This window comes from Camelus dromedarius, chromosome 8, assembly GCF_036321535.1.
Source record: "Camelus dromedarius isolate mCamDro1 chromosome 8, mCamDro1.pat, whole genome shotgun sequence".
Classification (NCBI taxonomy): domain Eukaryota; kingdom Metazoa; phylum Chordata; class Mammalia; order Artiodactyla; family Camelidae; genus Camelus; species Camelus dromedarius.
The window spans coordinates 21,546,752-21,559,852 of record NC_087443.1 but is presented as its reverse complement, the minus strand read 5'-3'; the positions used below and the strand labels follow the sequence as shown (position 1 = coordinate 21,559,852).

The 13,101-nt window shown below is 50.6% G+C and overlaps 1 protein-coding gene across 1 annotated transcript; it reads right to left on the bottom strand.

Annotated features, from left to right (window-relative positions):
* Positions 1 to 2,634: 2,634 nt before the first annotated feature.
* On the bottom strand, positions 2,635 to 8,621 carry LOC105100366 (neuropeptide Y receptor type 4-2). The gene is made up of 2 exons (XM_064488611.1): positions 8,564 to 8,621; positions 2,635 to 4,373 (listed from the first exon to the last, which is right to left on the bottom strand). The coding sequence occupies exon 2, from the start codon at positions 4,331 to 4,333 to the stop codon at positions 3,206 to 3,208; it is 1,128 nt and encodes a 375-aa protein (XP_064344681.1). The 5' UTR covers positions 4,334 to 4,373; positions 8,564 to 8,621; the 3' UTR covers positions 2,635 to 3,205.
* Between the last annotated feature and the right edge of the window lie 4,480 nt (positions 8,622 to 13,101).

The window sequence follows — 13,101 nt, the reverse complement described above, 5'->3', positions numbered from 1 at the left end:
GAATAAAAATTCTTATAAAATTAAGCAAAGAAATATATATAAGAATCCTTAAATTTATATATAAAATAATCCTTAAATGCATATACTCACAGTATGATCTCAATCATGTTTTTTATCAAACATAATACTATGTGTACAAAAACCCCAAACATGACTCCCCAAAATGCTATTAGTGATTATCTTTGGGTGGTGGAACATGATTTCCTTTTTCATTTTTTTTGTTTATTTTTGCATATTTTAAAGTGAATATGATTACTTTTATACTGGAAAAAAAAAACAAATCAAGGTCATTTCTCTAAAAAGGACGGGCTAGAGTAGGCAGGATCTAAGCTCTCATCACCAAGATTTGGTAAGGTTTTATACCCTCTGAGGGATCCCAGGCAGTCTTTTTGGGTGTGAGTTTCCAGTTGCAGCCCCGGTGCTCCTCTGAAGATGGGCTCCTCCATCTTCACACACCTGGAGACAGATCTACTTCCGAGTGAAAGAAGGCCCCTCCTGGAGCTAGAGTGATGCCAGCTTTTGTTGGAGCATTTCCTAAACTTAACCGGCTGTCAAAAATAATATCCAGTAAGATGGAAAACAGTTGATGACACAGTTTTAAGTGAAACAGAGCAGAATACAGAGGGCTGTGTTCACCAAGAATTCATTCAAACATTCAAAACTGTTCATTTCACAAATATTTATTGAAGGAAGGAAAAGGCTTCACAAGAAATACATCCAGGTGCAGCCAGAGATGGACCACCAACCAAAACTGAATCTACATTTTCAGTAATACCATTTTACAGCCGTATCTCTAGAACTAGGATCCCTATAGCTCTACTTGAGATCCCACAGTGTGTGTCTACTGATGCTTACCAACTGGTTCCAGGCTTCAGGGAGATCTGTTTCCCAGAGCAGAACTTCTCAAACTTCAGTGTGTGCACCGTTAACTTGGAGATCTGGATAAAATGCAGATTCAGATTCAATAGGTCTGGAGTGGGAAGAAAGAGTCTGCATGTCTAACAAGCTCCAAGACATGCTAAAGCTGCTGGTCTCCTGAGCACACTTTGAGATACAAATGCCAAATATGCTGGATAACCAGGGAACCCCAAGGGTCATTAGGAACCGGGAGCATGAGACAGCCATCCAGGTAGGCTGTGCCAGCCCAGCAAAGTGAGGGGAGCACAGAAGATGCTCAGTGAGGCTTCCACCCACCACCCCAATTCCTAATACCAACCACCTTCACCAGATGCCCTGCCTGGTCCCCCAGTCCTCAAGCATCCTTGTCCGCAAGCATCTTGGCACTGCTGAGAAGAGTGATGACATGCAAACTCCAGGCAACTGCATGGGATCTGGAGGGGCCTGAGGCCCTCAACTCCTTGGGAAGCTTGATCAGTGACATCTTGCTGGGATGGGTCCCAGGGTCTGGGCTTTGCTAGCAGGTGGTTACCTGGAGCAGCCAGCAGCAGAGGGCACCAGAGGGCACCAGAGGAGAAGCACAAGCTGCATCCAAGAGAATGGCTCAACAATCTGTCCCCAAAAACCAGGACAAAGGTCAGCAAAGGAACAGAATGGGAGATGTGGCCAAAAGTTGGGACAAAACAAACAGCTCCAGGAAGGGAGCTGGTGGCTCAAAGGGCAGTTGTCTTGGGTGTCAGTTGTACAAGTTCTGGGTCAGAGGTCAGGCCAAGGTCAGATGTGGCTCTTTCATCTCTGGCCTGGCCCTTTGCCAGATCCCTTGTGCAGAGCCAACCCTGGCAGCCTCAAGGGGCCTGGGAACCACTAGCCACTTTACCAGAGGCGGGGTGGGTCTAAGTAAGCCCAGCCAGATGTGGACATCCTATCCAAGGTGGCCCAAGAGCGATCTTGACACTTCCTTTTCTGCAAGGACACGCTGTCTGCTCCACACACAGATGAAGCCTTGGATCTGGCTCAGCTTCCGGAAGACTGAACCTTGACCTCCACGGGTGAGATACTCACACTGATCATAACCCTTCCTCCATTTCCCTGGACTGGCTGGAGGAAGGGGGACCCACTGCTCCTTTCAGCCAGTGCCCCATGAAGCCAGGCTCTAAGAACTTCCTGGTCCTGTCATGACTGAAAGCCACTGCGAGGCCCAAAGTCCTGGGGAGGCTTTGAAAGAATCGTGTTACATCACCTGGGGCAATTCAGCTCAAGGGCCAAGTGTGAATGAAGGAGGTTAGAGTCACGGCTTTGAATACTCTAAGTCTCTGCAGTGGATCGACACTGGGGAGGGTCACAGAGTCCTTGGCCAGCTGCCTGTCAAGAGATGTCCTGGAGGCGAGGAAGGGCAGGCGAGAGAGTGTGGCTGCAGCAGCCTGAGCCCTGCCCACGTCGGACCATGGTGCAAGGTGCCTGTCCCCAGCCAAGCACTCCGCTGGGTGCCTCTCCCAGTCTTTATCAATCTACCATGGCAAACCTTTCTGGAGCCCTTCTTCCTGTGCCAGTGCCTGTCCTAGGCACAGAGGACCCAGGCTCTATGACCATACAGATGTCACCCTCAAGGCGCTCGCAACCTTATCAAGGAGAAATACTTGCAGGCTGATTTCCATGCAAAGTGGCAGATGCAACACAAGAGAAAAAGGATGCAGTAGGATGTGAACCCTGGAATTCCTGCTGCTCGGGGCTGATTCTCTACTGCAGGGGAGTGTGAGAAGGCCACCAGGATCCTGTCTCAGCTGGATGTACTAATAATACACAGTAATCCCACTGTCTTGCCTCCATAAAATTCTTCACCACTTACAAAGCCCATCCACACACATCATCTCCCACAGAGGCTAGGGGAGCACCAAGGTCCAGAATTCTGACTCCACATGCTCTTCCCCTCAGCCCACGGTGACCTTGCAGACTCACTGGTGGAGGTCAAACCCCTGGGTTCTGGGGCTGGGCATCTGTTGCTGAGTTACCAGAATGAACTCTGCCTGATACGATCAGACCATCTCCGGCTCGGGCATCCGCTCAAGTTACAAGGCACTCTGTGTGTGACCTGCAGAATCCAGACTCAGAATTCTCCCAGGAACAATAGCTGAACCATCTGGATGACAGACTTCACAATGCAAAAGGATGCAAAAACAGGCTCCTGCCAGCCCATCTGGGCCCCAGAAAGCCAGTAATGATGGAGTGCCGCCCCCAGCTTGCAATGCGCCCACTTAGCTAAGTGAAGGAGCCTGGCCATGACCATGGCAAGGAGAAACCCTAGTCCTGGCTACACAGGGTTGGACCTGCCACTGAGCCTCAGAGACCCTTTGGAGACTTCCGTGTGCACCGTGGATAGAGGCAAGCGCTCGGACTCCTCCGTGGGGACGCTCTGCTGGCAAGTCAGCACCAGAACTTTGACCTCCTTCTTGAAGTTGGTATTGAGAAAGCCATAGATGAAAGGATTGACACAGGTGGAGGCCATGGCAAGCAGGTGGCACACCAAGAAGATGAGGTTGCCATGACAGATGGGGATGGCCTCATGGTACCAGTCCTCCAGGCTGTTGAACACATGTAGGGGCAGCCAGAGCACGGCGAAGGCGGCCACCATGGCCACGAGCATGCTGTTGATCCGCTTCATCTGCCAGGCCCGCGAACTGTAGGTGCCTTTGCGGAATACCTGCCTCTGCTTCCGCAGACGCTGGTAGATGCGGACGTAGCAGACCAGGATGAAGGCCAGCGGGATGCAGTACTGGAAGAGCAGCAGGAACGTGGTGTAGATGATGCGGTGGTGGTCCAGTGGCCAGGACTCAGTACAGACCACCTTATCCGCCAGAAACTCCAGAGCCTTGGAGTGGTTCTTGTGAAAGACATTCTCTAGGACGCTGTTGGCCAGGAAAGGCAGGGAGAGGAAGCAGGCAATGAGCCAGGTGACCCCAATCCCCAGGTAGGCCTGGGAGACCCTGGGTTTCCAGCCTGTCGGGTTGATGATGAGCTGATGCCTCTCCAGAGCCACAAGGACAAGGGAGAGGATGGAGACTGTCACCGACATACACTGGATAAAGGCTGACATCTTGCAAAGGACCTCGCCAAAGACCCAGTAGTCCATGATGGTGTAGATGGCCGTAAGCGGCTGGCAGATGAGGCACATGAGGAAGTCAGAGAAGGCCAGGTTGGCAATAAGCAGGTTGGTCACGTTGGCCTTCTCCTTATGCCTAATGGTCACACATATCAGACAGAGGTTACCTAGGACCCCTACGATGGTCTCGATGCTGTAGGAGGTGACAACAAAGACCATTGGGTCTACGGAATCCTGGCAGTGGTCAGAGAAGTTATATGGGATGCCTTTTGACTTGCTCCTGTTTTGCCCCTGTGAGGACCCTGGGAACAGCAAGGCCAGGAAGTGTGAGATGTTCATGGCGGATGTGAGAAGATTCTAGCAGATTCAGTGATGATGCCTGCAAAGCAAAGATAAATGGTCCTTAGGGTTAGTGCCTCCTGTGTGGAATCCAGGGAAGAGTGGGGCCCACATAGGAAGGTTTGTGGCTGCTTCCTTCCCAAGGCTGGGACCTAGAAGACCTGTGACCCAGAGTTGTACAGCAACTTGCCCATAGTCACACAGCTAACAAGCAATGGAGCCCAGATACAAACCTAGGTCCATCTGATGCCAGAACTTGTTCCACAAATTCCACGTTCAAGGCTGTTTTGATGATAAAGAAGTTGGACTATTGAGTGGAGGATGATAGCTCAGTGGTAAAATGCATGCTTAGCATGTACGAGGTCCTGGGTTCATTGCCCAGTATCTCCATTAAAAAAAAGAAGAAGAAGAAGAAATTGGATTGTTATGTGCAGAGTTCAGGGACAGAACTGTTCAGGGATAGAACTGTTTAGGGAGCATGGGTAGAAATCCCCTTACCACATTTTACGCAAATAGAGACAGCAGCATATTCTGCCATGTGCTCAGATGCCCCGTGCCCTTTAGGACAGAGCTCAAACCTTGGGGCTTTACACATAGTGTGCCCTTCTGGTCTCAACCTCTACCTGCCCTGCCAGTCTTGTTTCTCAGGTGATACATGGCAGAGTTGAAGACAGCCAGGTATGCAAAGGCTGGGTCATCATCACACTGGCTCCCTCCTCCTGGCACCTATGTGTACATACACACCTGGCCAAGGTCATGGGATGCTCACTGCCTTCCCTCTGGGTCTCCTCCATGCCTACACTCAAATCACAGCTGGCAGCTCCCAGACACCAGCCTGGTCCACACCTCCATGTCCTGGCGCAGCCTTCCCTTTCTCTCTGGTGCCTCAACACAAGGGACCCTCTGCCAAGACCAAATTGGAATTTGGACTCCAGAGCCTCCAGGTGATAATGCCAACAACAGGTATTTTGACCTGGAGAGCCACCGTATCTGCACACACCATCGTGGCTCACCCTCCTCGTGACTTCTCTTGTTGTCATTAATCCCACAAGCAGTCAACCTCCGGGTGACATCAGAATCATTCCAGGAGCAGATTGAAAGTACAGATTCTGGAGCCCCTCCCAAGAGATACAGTTAAGTGAGTCCAGGATGGGGCCCAGGAATCTGTATGTTAGCAAGTGGCCCATATGATTCCAATGCACATGATTCTTAGACCCCATTTTGATACGTACTGATCATAGAGGAATATCCTATTTCCGATATTCCTTAAAGCTCTTACAGTGGTCGTGTCTATCTGTGAACATATGTATGTTCTCCATGATCAAGTGTTGAGTTAGAGGCAGTTTTTATAGACCATAGCCAAAATGAACCAGGGGTCAATAAAATCAATTTGTCAGCTGTCATAAACGTTACCCACTGTACATGTAATTCAGCTTATAAAGATTAGTCACATTTGGCCATTTACAAGATCAAGTCATGAATTCTATGAACAGTTTATAGTCTGGTTTACTTTGGTTAGCCAATCTCAGAGGCAAGAGGATTTTTCTGATACCACAGTCTTCTGGCAAAAAGGGCCAGTTGGAATTGAAAATGACAAAGTGAAATATACCAGGGCTAAATGGAATGTCCAGGATTTTGGTGAAAAAACAGCCACAGGTGCATGAAACTGGCAGATGCAATGCGCTCAGAAGCAGCAAATAAGATGTAAACCCAAGAGTCTGGTTGACCAACAGCCAAGGCTGGATCCACAACACAGAGCGACACCATTGGTTCCAAACTGGTGAATGCAGCATGATCAGAGTACGATCACTAGATGGGGAGTGCTCCAGAAAAGTCCCCTGCTTCATTTATTCATTCGTTCACTCAATAAGCACGTACCCGTCAGCGTGCCCCTCCCCATGGTGCTGAAGGCAGCACTGGGGACTTGCCTGGCTCGCAGACCCTTTCTCAGAGAATCCACAAAGAGCTAACACAAGGTCACCGGTGGGCTGGGAAACCCCACGCCAGTCCCTGCTGACCAGACCACAGGGATGCCTGAGCCCAAATCAGCCCTTTCCAGCAGCTTCTGGGAACAGGGCAGAGGAGGGAAGTGCTGGGGCCGGGAAAGCCAGCAACATGGGAACCAGGAACGCAGCAGAACTGCCAGCAGGCCCTTGTATCTCTCTCCAAAGCTGCAGAGGCTGAGGTGGGGGGGGGGGTACCACTCCATAAGACCCCACCCTGGAAAGCCCTCTGTGCACAGGGACTGAGGGTTTCCAGAAGCATACTCCAGGGGCAAGGCAGTAATAATTCAAACCCAGTGCCCGGGTCAGCATGAAAGCTGGACTCTTTTTTCAGAACATGCACAGAGGCAGTAGGGAGAAGGCAGTGGCTTCAAGTAGGCAGAGGTCACTCTGTTCTGAGTTTGGTCCCACAGACACCTGGGAAGCCCAAGCTGCCTGAGCGGCTACACCTGGGGCTGGGAGGAGGGGTGAGGGGAGTGGAGACATCCCAGACTGCTGTACCCAGAGGAGCAGGGAAGGGAATTTGGAAAGGCAGGCAGGAGAGGGAATGCGGGAGCCCAGTCTTGGAGAGAGTCCAAGGAGGGAGGGGTCTCATCTCACCCTAAAGAGCACATGCTTTGCTGGGAGACAGAGGGCAGAAGGGACATTAGCTTTCACTGAGCACTGGGAACAAGACATCTCCCTGAGCATTCATCCAAACCACGGCCCTGGAAAGGAGGCATTACTAGGCTGAACCATAGGAAATGGCCAGTATTCCACCATTTTCAACCTGCAAAGACAGCAGATTTATCTGGTTGGATCTAATATCACCACCATTTTAAAGAGGGGGACACTGAGGTCCAGTGAGATGAAGGGACCTGCCCAAGGTCCCCATGGTCGGTAAATGGCAAAGCTGAATTGGAACCCTGGTCAGTCTGATTCTTAAGCTTCCAGCACCAGGCCCTCCCAGACAGATTTTGCAGAGGAAGAAAGGGAAGCAGGGTCCATGCTAAAGCAGGAGCTGAGCTGATGTGTGGCAGGTGGGGCGGCAGAGGCAGGGTTGGAGATGGACATCCAAGGTCCTCAACAAAGCCAGACATGGCCCACTCACCTGGTCCAGGGCCCAGGTAAGCAATCGGGGGTGCTGGGTTGTGGCTCAGCCAAGTGGGAAGATGCCCCAGGGGGAGGGGCAGCTGCCCAGGGTCCCTTGGCCTTTGGCCCCGGCCCGCTGGCTCAGAACCCCCCACCTCCCTGGCAGCTCCAAGGATGGCCAGCCTCTCCAGCCCCTCATCCTTCCCAAGCAGACTGGTGCTTCGAGTCCCTAATGGAATGACACTCCTAGATAGAGCAGTTTGAAACTTCAGAGGCAGTTTGGAACTTCTGAGGCCCCTCACAATGGCAGAACACAAGAGCACAGCTCCCAGGGCAGAGACAGACCTGAAGAGCTATCACTGAGCAAGCTTCTGTCCCTTGTAGCCTCCAGCAGTGCCTGGATCACCTCGAGGGGATCACGTCCACTCCACTCCCCCCAGACCGCTGAGCTGGGGCTATACTGACCGCTTCCCACCCCTCTGGGAGACGTGGAATTCCTCCAGGGGACCTCACACCAAGACTGTCCCTCGCTTCCCACTGCATTCCTCAGAGATGCCCAGTGAGTACCAGGAGACCTCAGGTCCTCCAGATACACCCCAGGTGGTGGCGATTCTGTGAGAGGGAGGGCGGATGATGGTGCACACTCAGCGAAATGACATTTCAAGATGTTCGCAGGCAGCGCTCGTGACCAGGTGGGAACACCTGCGACCCCCGGGGAGCCCTCCCCTGCAGCCCTGCCTTCCCAGCAGTCAGAGGAAAACTAGTGAATAATACAAACAATATCAGTCTCCCAGGGAGGTAGCAATGGGAAGGATGTCTGCTTTGTTTCCTGAAATTTCAGCAAAACAGCTCCTGTCTCCTGACGCCCGCGGCGCGCCCATACTTTCCGCGCACCCCTTCCCTTCTCCCCTGGCAGCGCACAGGGCGAGGCAGCGGGCCACCCGCATTTCAGGTGAGGACACCGAGGCTGCGGGAGCCCGAGTCCGCTCCCCCTACCCCACACCCCGCCCTGGCCCCGGCTGCGCAGCTCTGACCCCTGCGAAGCCCCCCCCCCAGGCGCCCCCTCCCCAGGCGCCCGGCGGAGGCAGCGCGCGGCTGCCCGGCGGCCCCTCGTACCGGGACCCACGGCGCGCGTGGCGGGGCCACCCGGCCTCACCTGCTTCGGCCGCCCGGCGCTCTCTGCGTGCGGAGCGGAGCCGCCCTGCCCGATCGCCCCGCTCGGCTCCCTCCCGCGCCGCCGCCGCCAGCGCCCGCCCAGCCAGCCGCCCGCGCCGCCCACGAGGACGCTCTGGCCGCCGGGGACCCAGGCGCCTGCCCCAGAGCCGCGCCCGCGAGCGCTCGGGTCCACTCGGAGCCGCAGCCCCTTAGGCCGGCCTCCCCCACGCCCACCTGCGCCCTGCTCGCCGGGAGGCTGGAACTGCGCTGTTCCCCCTGTCTCTCTGAGCCTCAGTGTCCTCATCCACAAAATGGGCCTAAGAAGACCTGCCTTTCATAAACTCGTTCGCAAATATTAATTGTAAGCCTCCTATGAGCCTGGCTTTCCTGCTGAACACAGAGCTGAGCATAACAGGGTTCCTGTCCTGATGTCATCCTGCAGCTCCCAGCCCTGGGGGAGAAAGCAGACCAGGGATAAGTACACAAGTAAATAAGTTACTGCAGAGAGTGAGATGCAGTGGGGAAATGGGTCAGCTTTAGATGGGTGGGCCAGGCAGAGGGCACAGTAAAGACAAAGGCCCTGAGGCTGCAGGCATTGGGTCACTGGAGACCATGGGCGGTCAGTGTGGCTGGAGGAAGTCAGGGCTTTCAGAGGTGCAGATAGAACATTTCAGGGAGAGCCTGGTAGATCCTGGAAAGGCCTCCAAGACTGTTGCAAAAAGAGTGAAGTGAGAAAGCACTTCTCCATTGGAGTCTAGGTGATACAGGACTTGCCGAAATGGGACAATCTTTGTTACAAAGGCTGCTCCTGTCTTAAGTATGCTAACTTATAATATCCTCCCCCAAGAAAGCCACACGGTAAAATCACATGTGTCCTTGGAGGACCTCCTGAGAGTAGGATCTGCTTCAAGGGCACTTCCTAAATTTCAGACATGCACAACTCTCCTATAAAACCTTCGATAGCTCAGACTCACAGGAGCAGAGGAGAGCCGTGGTTCCCAGGGGCTGAGGGTTTAGGGAAATGGGAAGATATTGGTCAAAGGGTATATAAACTTCCAGTTATAAGATTTAAAAGTTCTGAGGATCTAATGTACAGTATGGTGATTATAGCTTATCATGCTGTATTATATACTTGAAAGTTGCTAAGAGAGTAGATCTTAAATGTTCTCATCACGAAAAAAGAAATGGTCATTATGTGACAGGATGGAGCTATTATCTAATGCTTTGGTGGTTATCATTTTGCCATATATAAATGTATCAGATCAACTCACTGTACACCTTAAATTTACATAATGTTATACGTCAATTATATCTCAGTAAATCTGGGCCAAAAAAAAACCTTCCATGGCTCCCTATGACCCACAGGACATGACCCAGATCCCCCAGCAACTCCCCACACACACCAAGTAACCCCAGAAGTACCACTCATGGAAATGGTTCCAGAGTTGTGAGCAGTGGGCCTTTCTAGAATGACAGCTTTCATTTATGGTGTATGTGGACCCACAGACATTACCCTATTGGATCATCACAACAGCTCCAAGGGGCAGGCATTATTTTTGTTTTACTGATGGAGCCAAGTGAGACTCAAAGATCGAGCTACTTCCCCAAAGTTACTCAGCTAAAAACCGCTCAGATCTTAGTTCCTTCTCCAGCACCAGAGTGCCGCTGAGAGGCGGAAGGAGCCCCTCAAGGCAGACTTCCTAGTTAAACCAACACTGCAGGAGCTGGCTGTCAGACCTCTAGCATCAGCCAGGGAAGGGAACAGCACCCCCTGGTGGCAGCTGAGCCCCCTACAGAGCACTGCGGGAGTACATGAAGCTCCCAGAGAACGCAGAGCCCCTGAACAAGAAACTGGGAGCTGCACTTCCCCACCCGCTGGCATCCGGGGCCAGGACCCCAATCTGGGAGGTCCTGCCAGTGGCCAAGCTGCCTTTCGCAGTCCTTGGAGAAGGAGCTCAATAGGGTTTTCCCTGCGCCAGAAAAGAAGCTAGCTTTGTCTGACCTCCTAGACATTGATCCTCTTGATAGCTTCGTGATGGACCTCACTTCCCTCACCCCGTAGAAATGCTCCGTGTGAATCACCTTGGAGTCAAACAGGAGCACTAAGCCCTCAGGTGTGTTCCACCTGAAGTTTGAACTCTCAGTCCCCTGCAAGGTCAATTCTCCCCTGGGTCTGATGAGAAAGCTGAGGGTCCGGAAGTGGGGCTGGACCCCAACCACCTCCTTGCTGGCACTTTGCTGGGTCTCTCAACACCCTGAGAGCCAGTGTGGTGGGTGATCACAAGCAGGGCCTGGGAGACAACCTGCCAATCCTCAGATTACCTTTTGGAAAATGGAGCTAATAATAAAATCCGCCTTGAGAAAAGAGATGAGATGCGGTTTCTAGCACAGTTCCTGGCAGGAAAGACATCCCTGGAGATCTATAGCTACTCTTGTTATTCCAGTTCCTCCCTGAGCGCCCCACCCCCCACAGCTAATGAACAGTCCCCATCCATTCTAGATTGAAACCTCTCCAGCCACATGGCATGACCCACATCTCTCACCTAAATTAGTCCACTGCGGTCCCAACAGACCATGGGAGCCCCTAAAATCAGTCTGACACTATTTCTCCTTTAGCTTTTCTAGGGTGCCTCCCCTAGACTACTTCTCCACATACACTCTTCATTTTTAGGGAATATCCAGGCTTGTGGAGATGTTGTTTCCACAACCTGGACTCCCTGAGTTCATTTTCTCCTTGGAAAATTCCTGCTCATTCTTGGAGACACAGCCAATGCCCTGTGAAATGTCCCTGACCCGCCACCTGCTCATTCTAAAGGGAAGATGACAAGTATGCCGCCCACACAGAGAGCTCCCAGGCAGCTGTCCTACTTTTTTCCTGGAAGACCCATAGCCAAAGAAAACGTCATCAGCTACCCAGGAATATCTGTTTATTTTCCCATTTTTATGAACATAGAACCAAAGAGTCCCTACACCAGAAATTAGCACATTGTAAACCGACTATACTTCAATTAAAAAAAAACCCATAAATTCAGAATATCAACAGCACAAAAGAAAAAACATCAAGATAAATAAACAAAATAATTGACCTCAAAAGAAACCAGAATAACTCAGGAAATAGAAAGGAATCTTGAGATCAAAAACTTCCATTAATCTTTAGAGAAATTAACAAAGCTGCTGAATCCATCAAACAAGAACAGATTGCTATGAAACAAGAGACCAAGAGAGCAAAAAAGAACCCTTGAAAATTAAAATGTGACTGCTGAAATTCAAAAACATTTTATTGGAAGGGGTGGGAGGACAAGGTAAGGAAACATCTCATAATGTAGAGAAAAAACACAAAAAGATGGAAAACCTAGGAACAAAAATAAGAGGCATAAATGATTAATGCAAATGATCCATTATCTCATTAATACAATTTCCAGGAAGGGAGGACTAAGAAAATAAAAGGTAACATATCAGTCATGGTCTAAATAGGAAATAGAGTTCACCCACGGATATTCAAAAGAAGAGACCTTAATGGGAAGGTAATGAAGAGGTGTGGGTAGGGTTAAGAGAAAACACAAGAAATGGTGAGGCACTCAGAGACTAGCAGAAGTTACCACCCTACAGCTAAAGGAACTGGGGAGAAAACCATGTCACCAGAGCCAGGGGAAAGGCTGACTGATGTGGAGGAAAGGTGACCCAGTGAGCTGCTACAGTCTGGAGGCATGGCACCATCACCAGAGACCTAGCATTGAAACAAGGGGAAGCAATAAAGACATATACCAACCACTCCTTCCACTTCTGATCTCCTATAGATGCCTGCCATTGACCAAGTCCAACTGGAATCCAGCCAGCAAAGGATCATCCATCCTCCCTGGTCATAGAAGAGGGCAGAAAACAATGGTGGAGAAGGCACCTGTGTGGGGTATAAACAGTATGCAGCCAGCACAAGGAATCATCAATAATTAAAGGAACTTTCCCAGAGATGTCAATTGAAAGGACCCCAGGGTCCTGCTCCACACCTAGACCGGTCACTATAGCATTTCAGAATGTCAAGGGTAAAGAGGAGACTCTAAGATGCTCCACAAGGAGGGAAAATATTTGCTTACAAAAAAAGAGAGAGAGATTACACATCTAAATAATTATCCTATAAAATTATATTCTAAATTTAAAAAAAGAGTAAAAGGAGGAAAACATTAATTAAAAAAAAAAAAAAAGAGCACCATGAGATTGCAATCAGCAAAATCCAGACGGTGGAAAACTCTATAGGTCAATTGACCTGAATCTTCAGTAAGTAAATTATAAGAATAAAAAAAGAGCTGGAGGCAGGAGCCTGAATATTAGCAAACATGTAAAAGATGTATCGTATTTTTATAAAACAGGTGCGACTTAAATACAGGGTGAAGGGATGCACATTTGGGTAATAATTAAACTATAAGCAAAACGGAGACGTGATCATTATAAATCAGGGTAATGGTGACTTCGGGGAGGGGGAGGGGCGTGAGATTGAGATGAGGCACAGGGAGGTGCCTCGGGTAAAGTTCTCTCTCATAGTCT

Coding starts and splice junctions, on each gene's coding strand:
- LOC105100366 (XM_064488611.1), bottom strand. CDS start 4,333: ATGAACATCTCACACTTCCTGGCCTTGCTGTTCCCAGGGTCCTCACAG.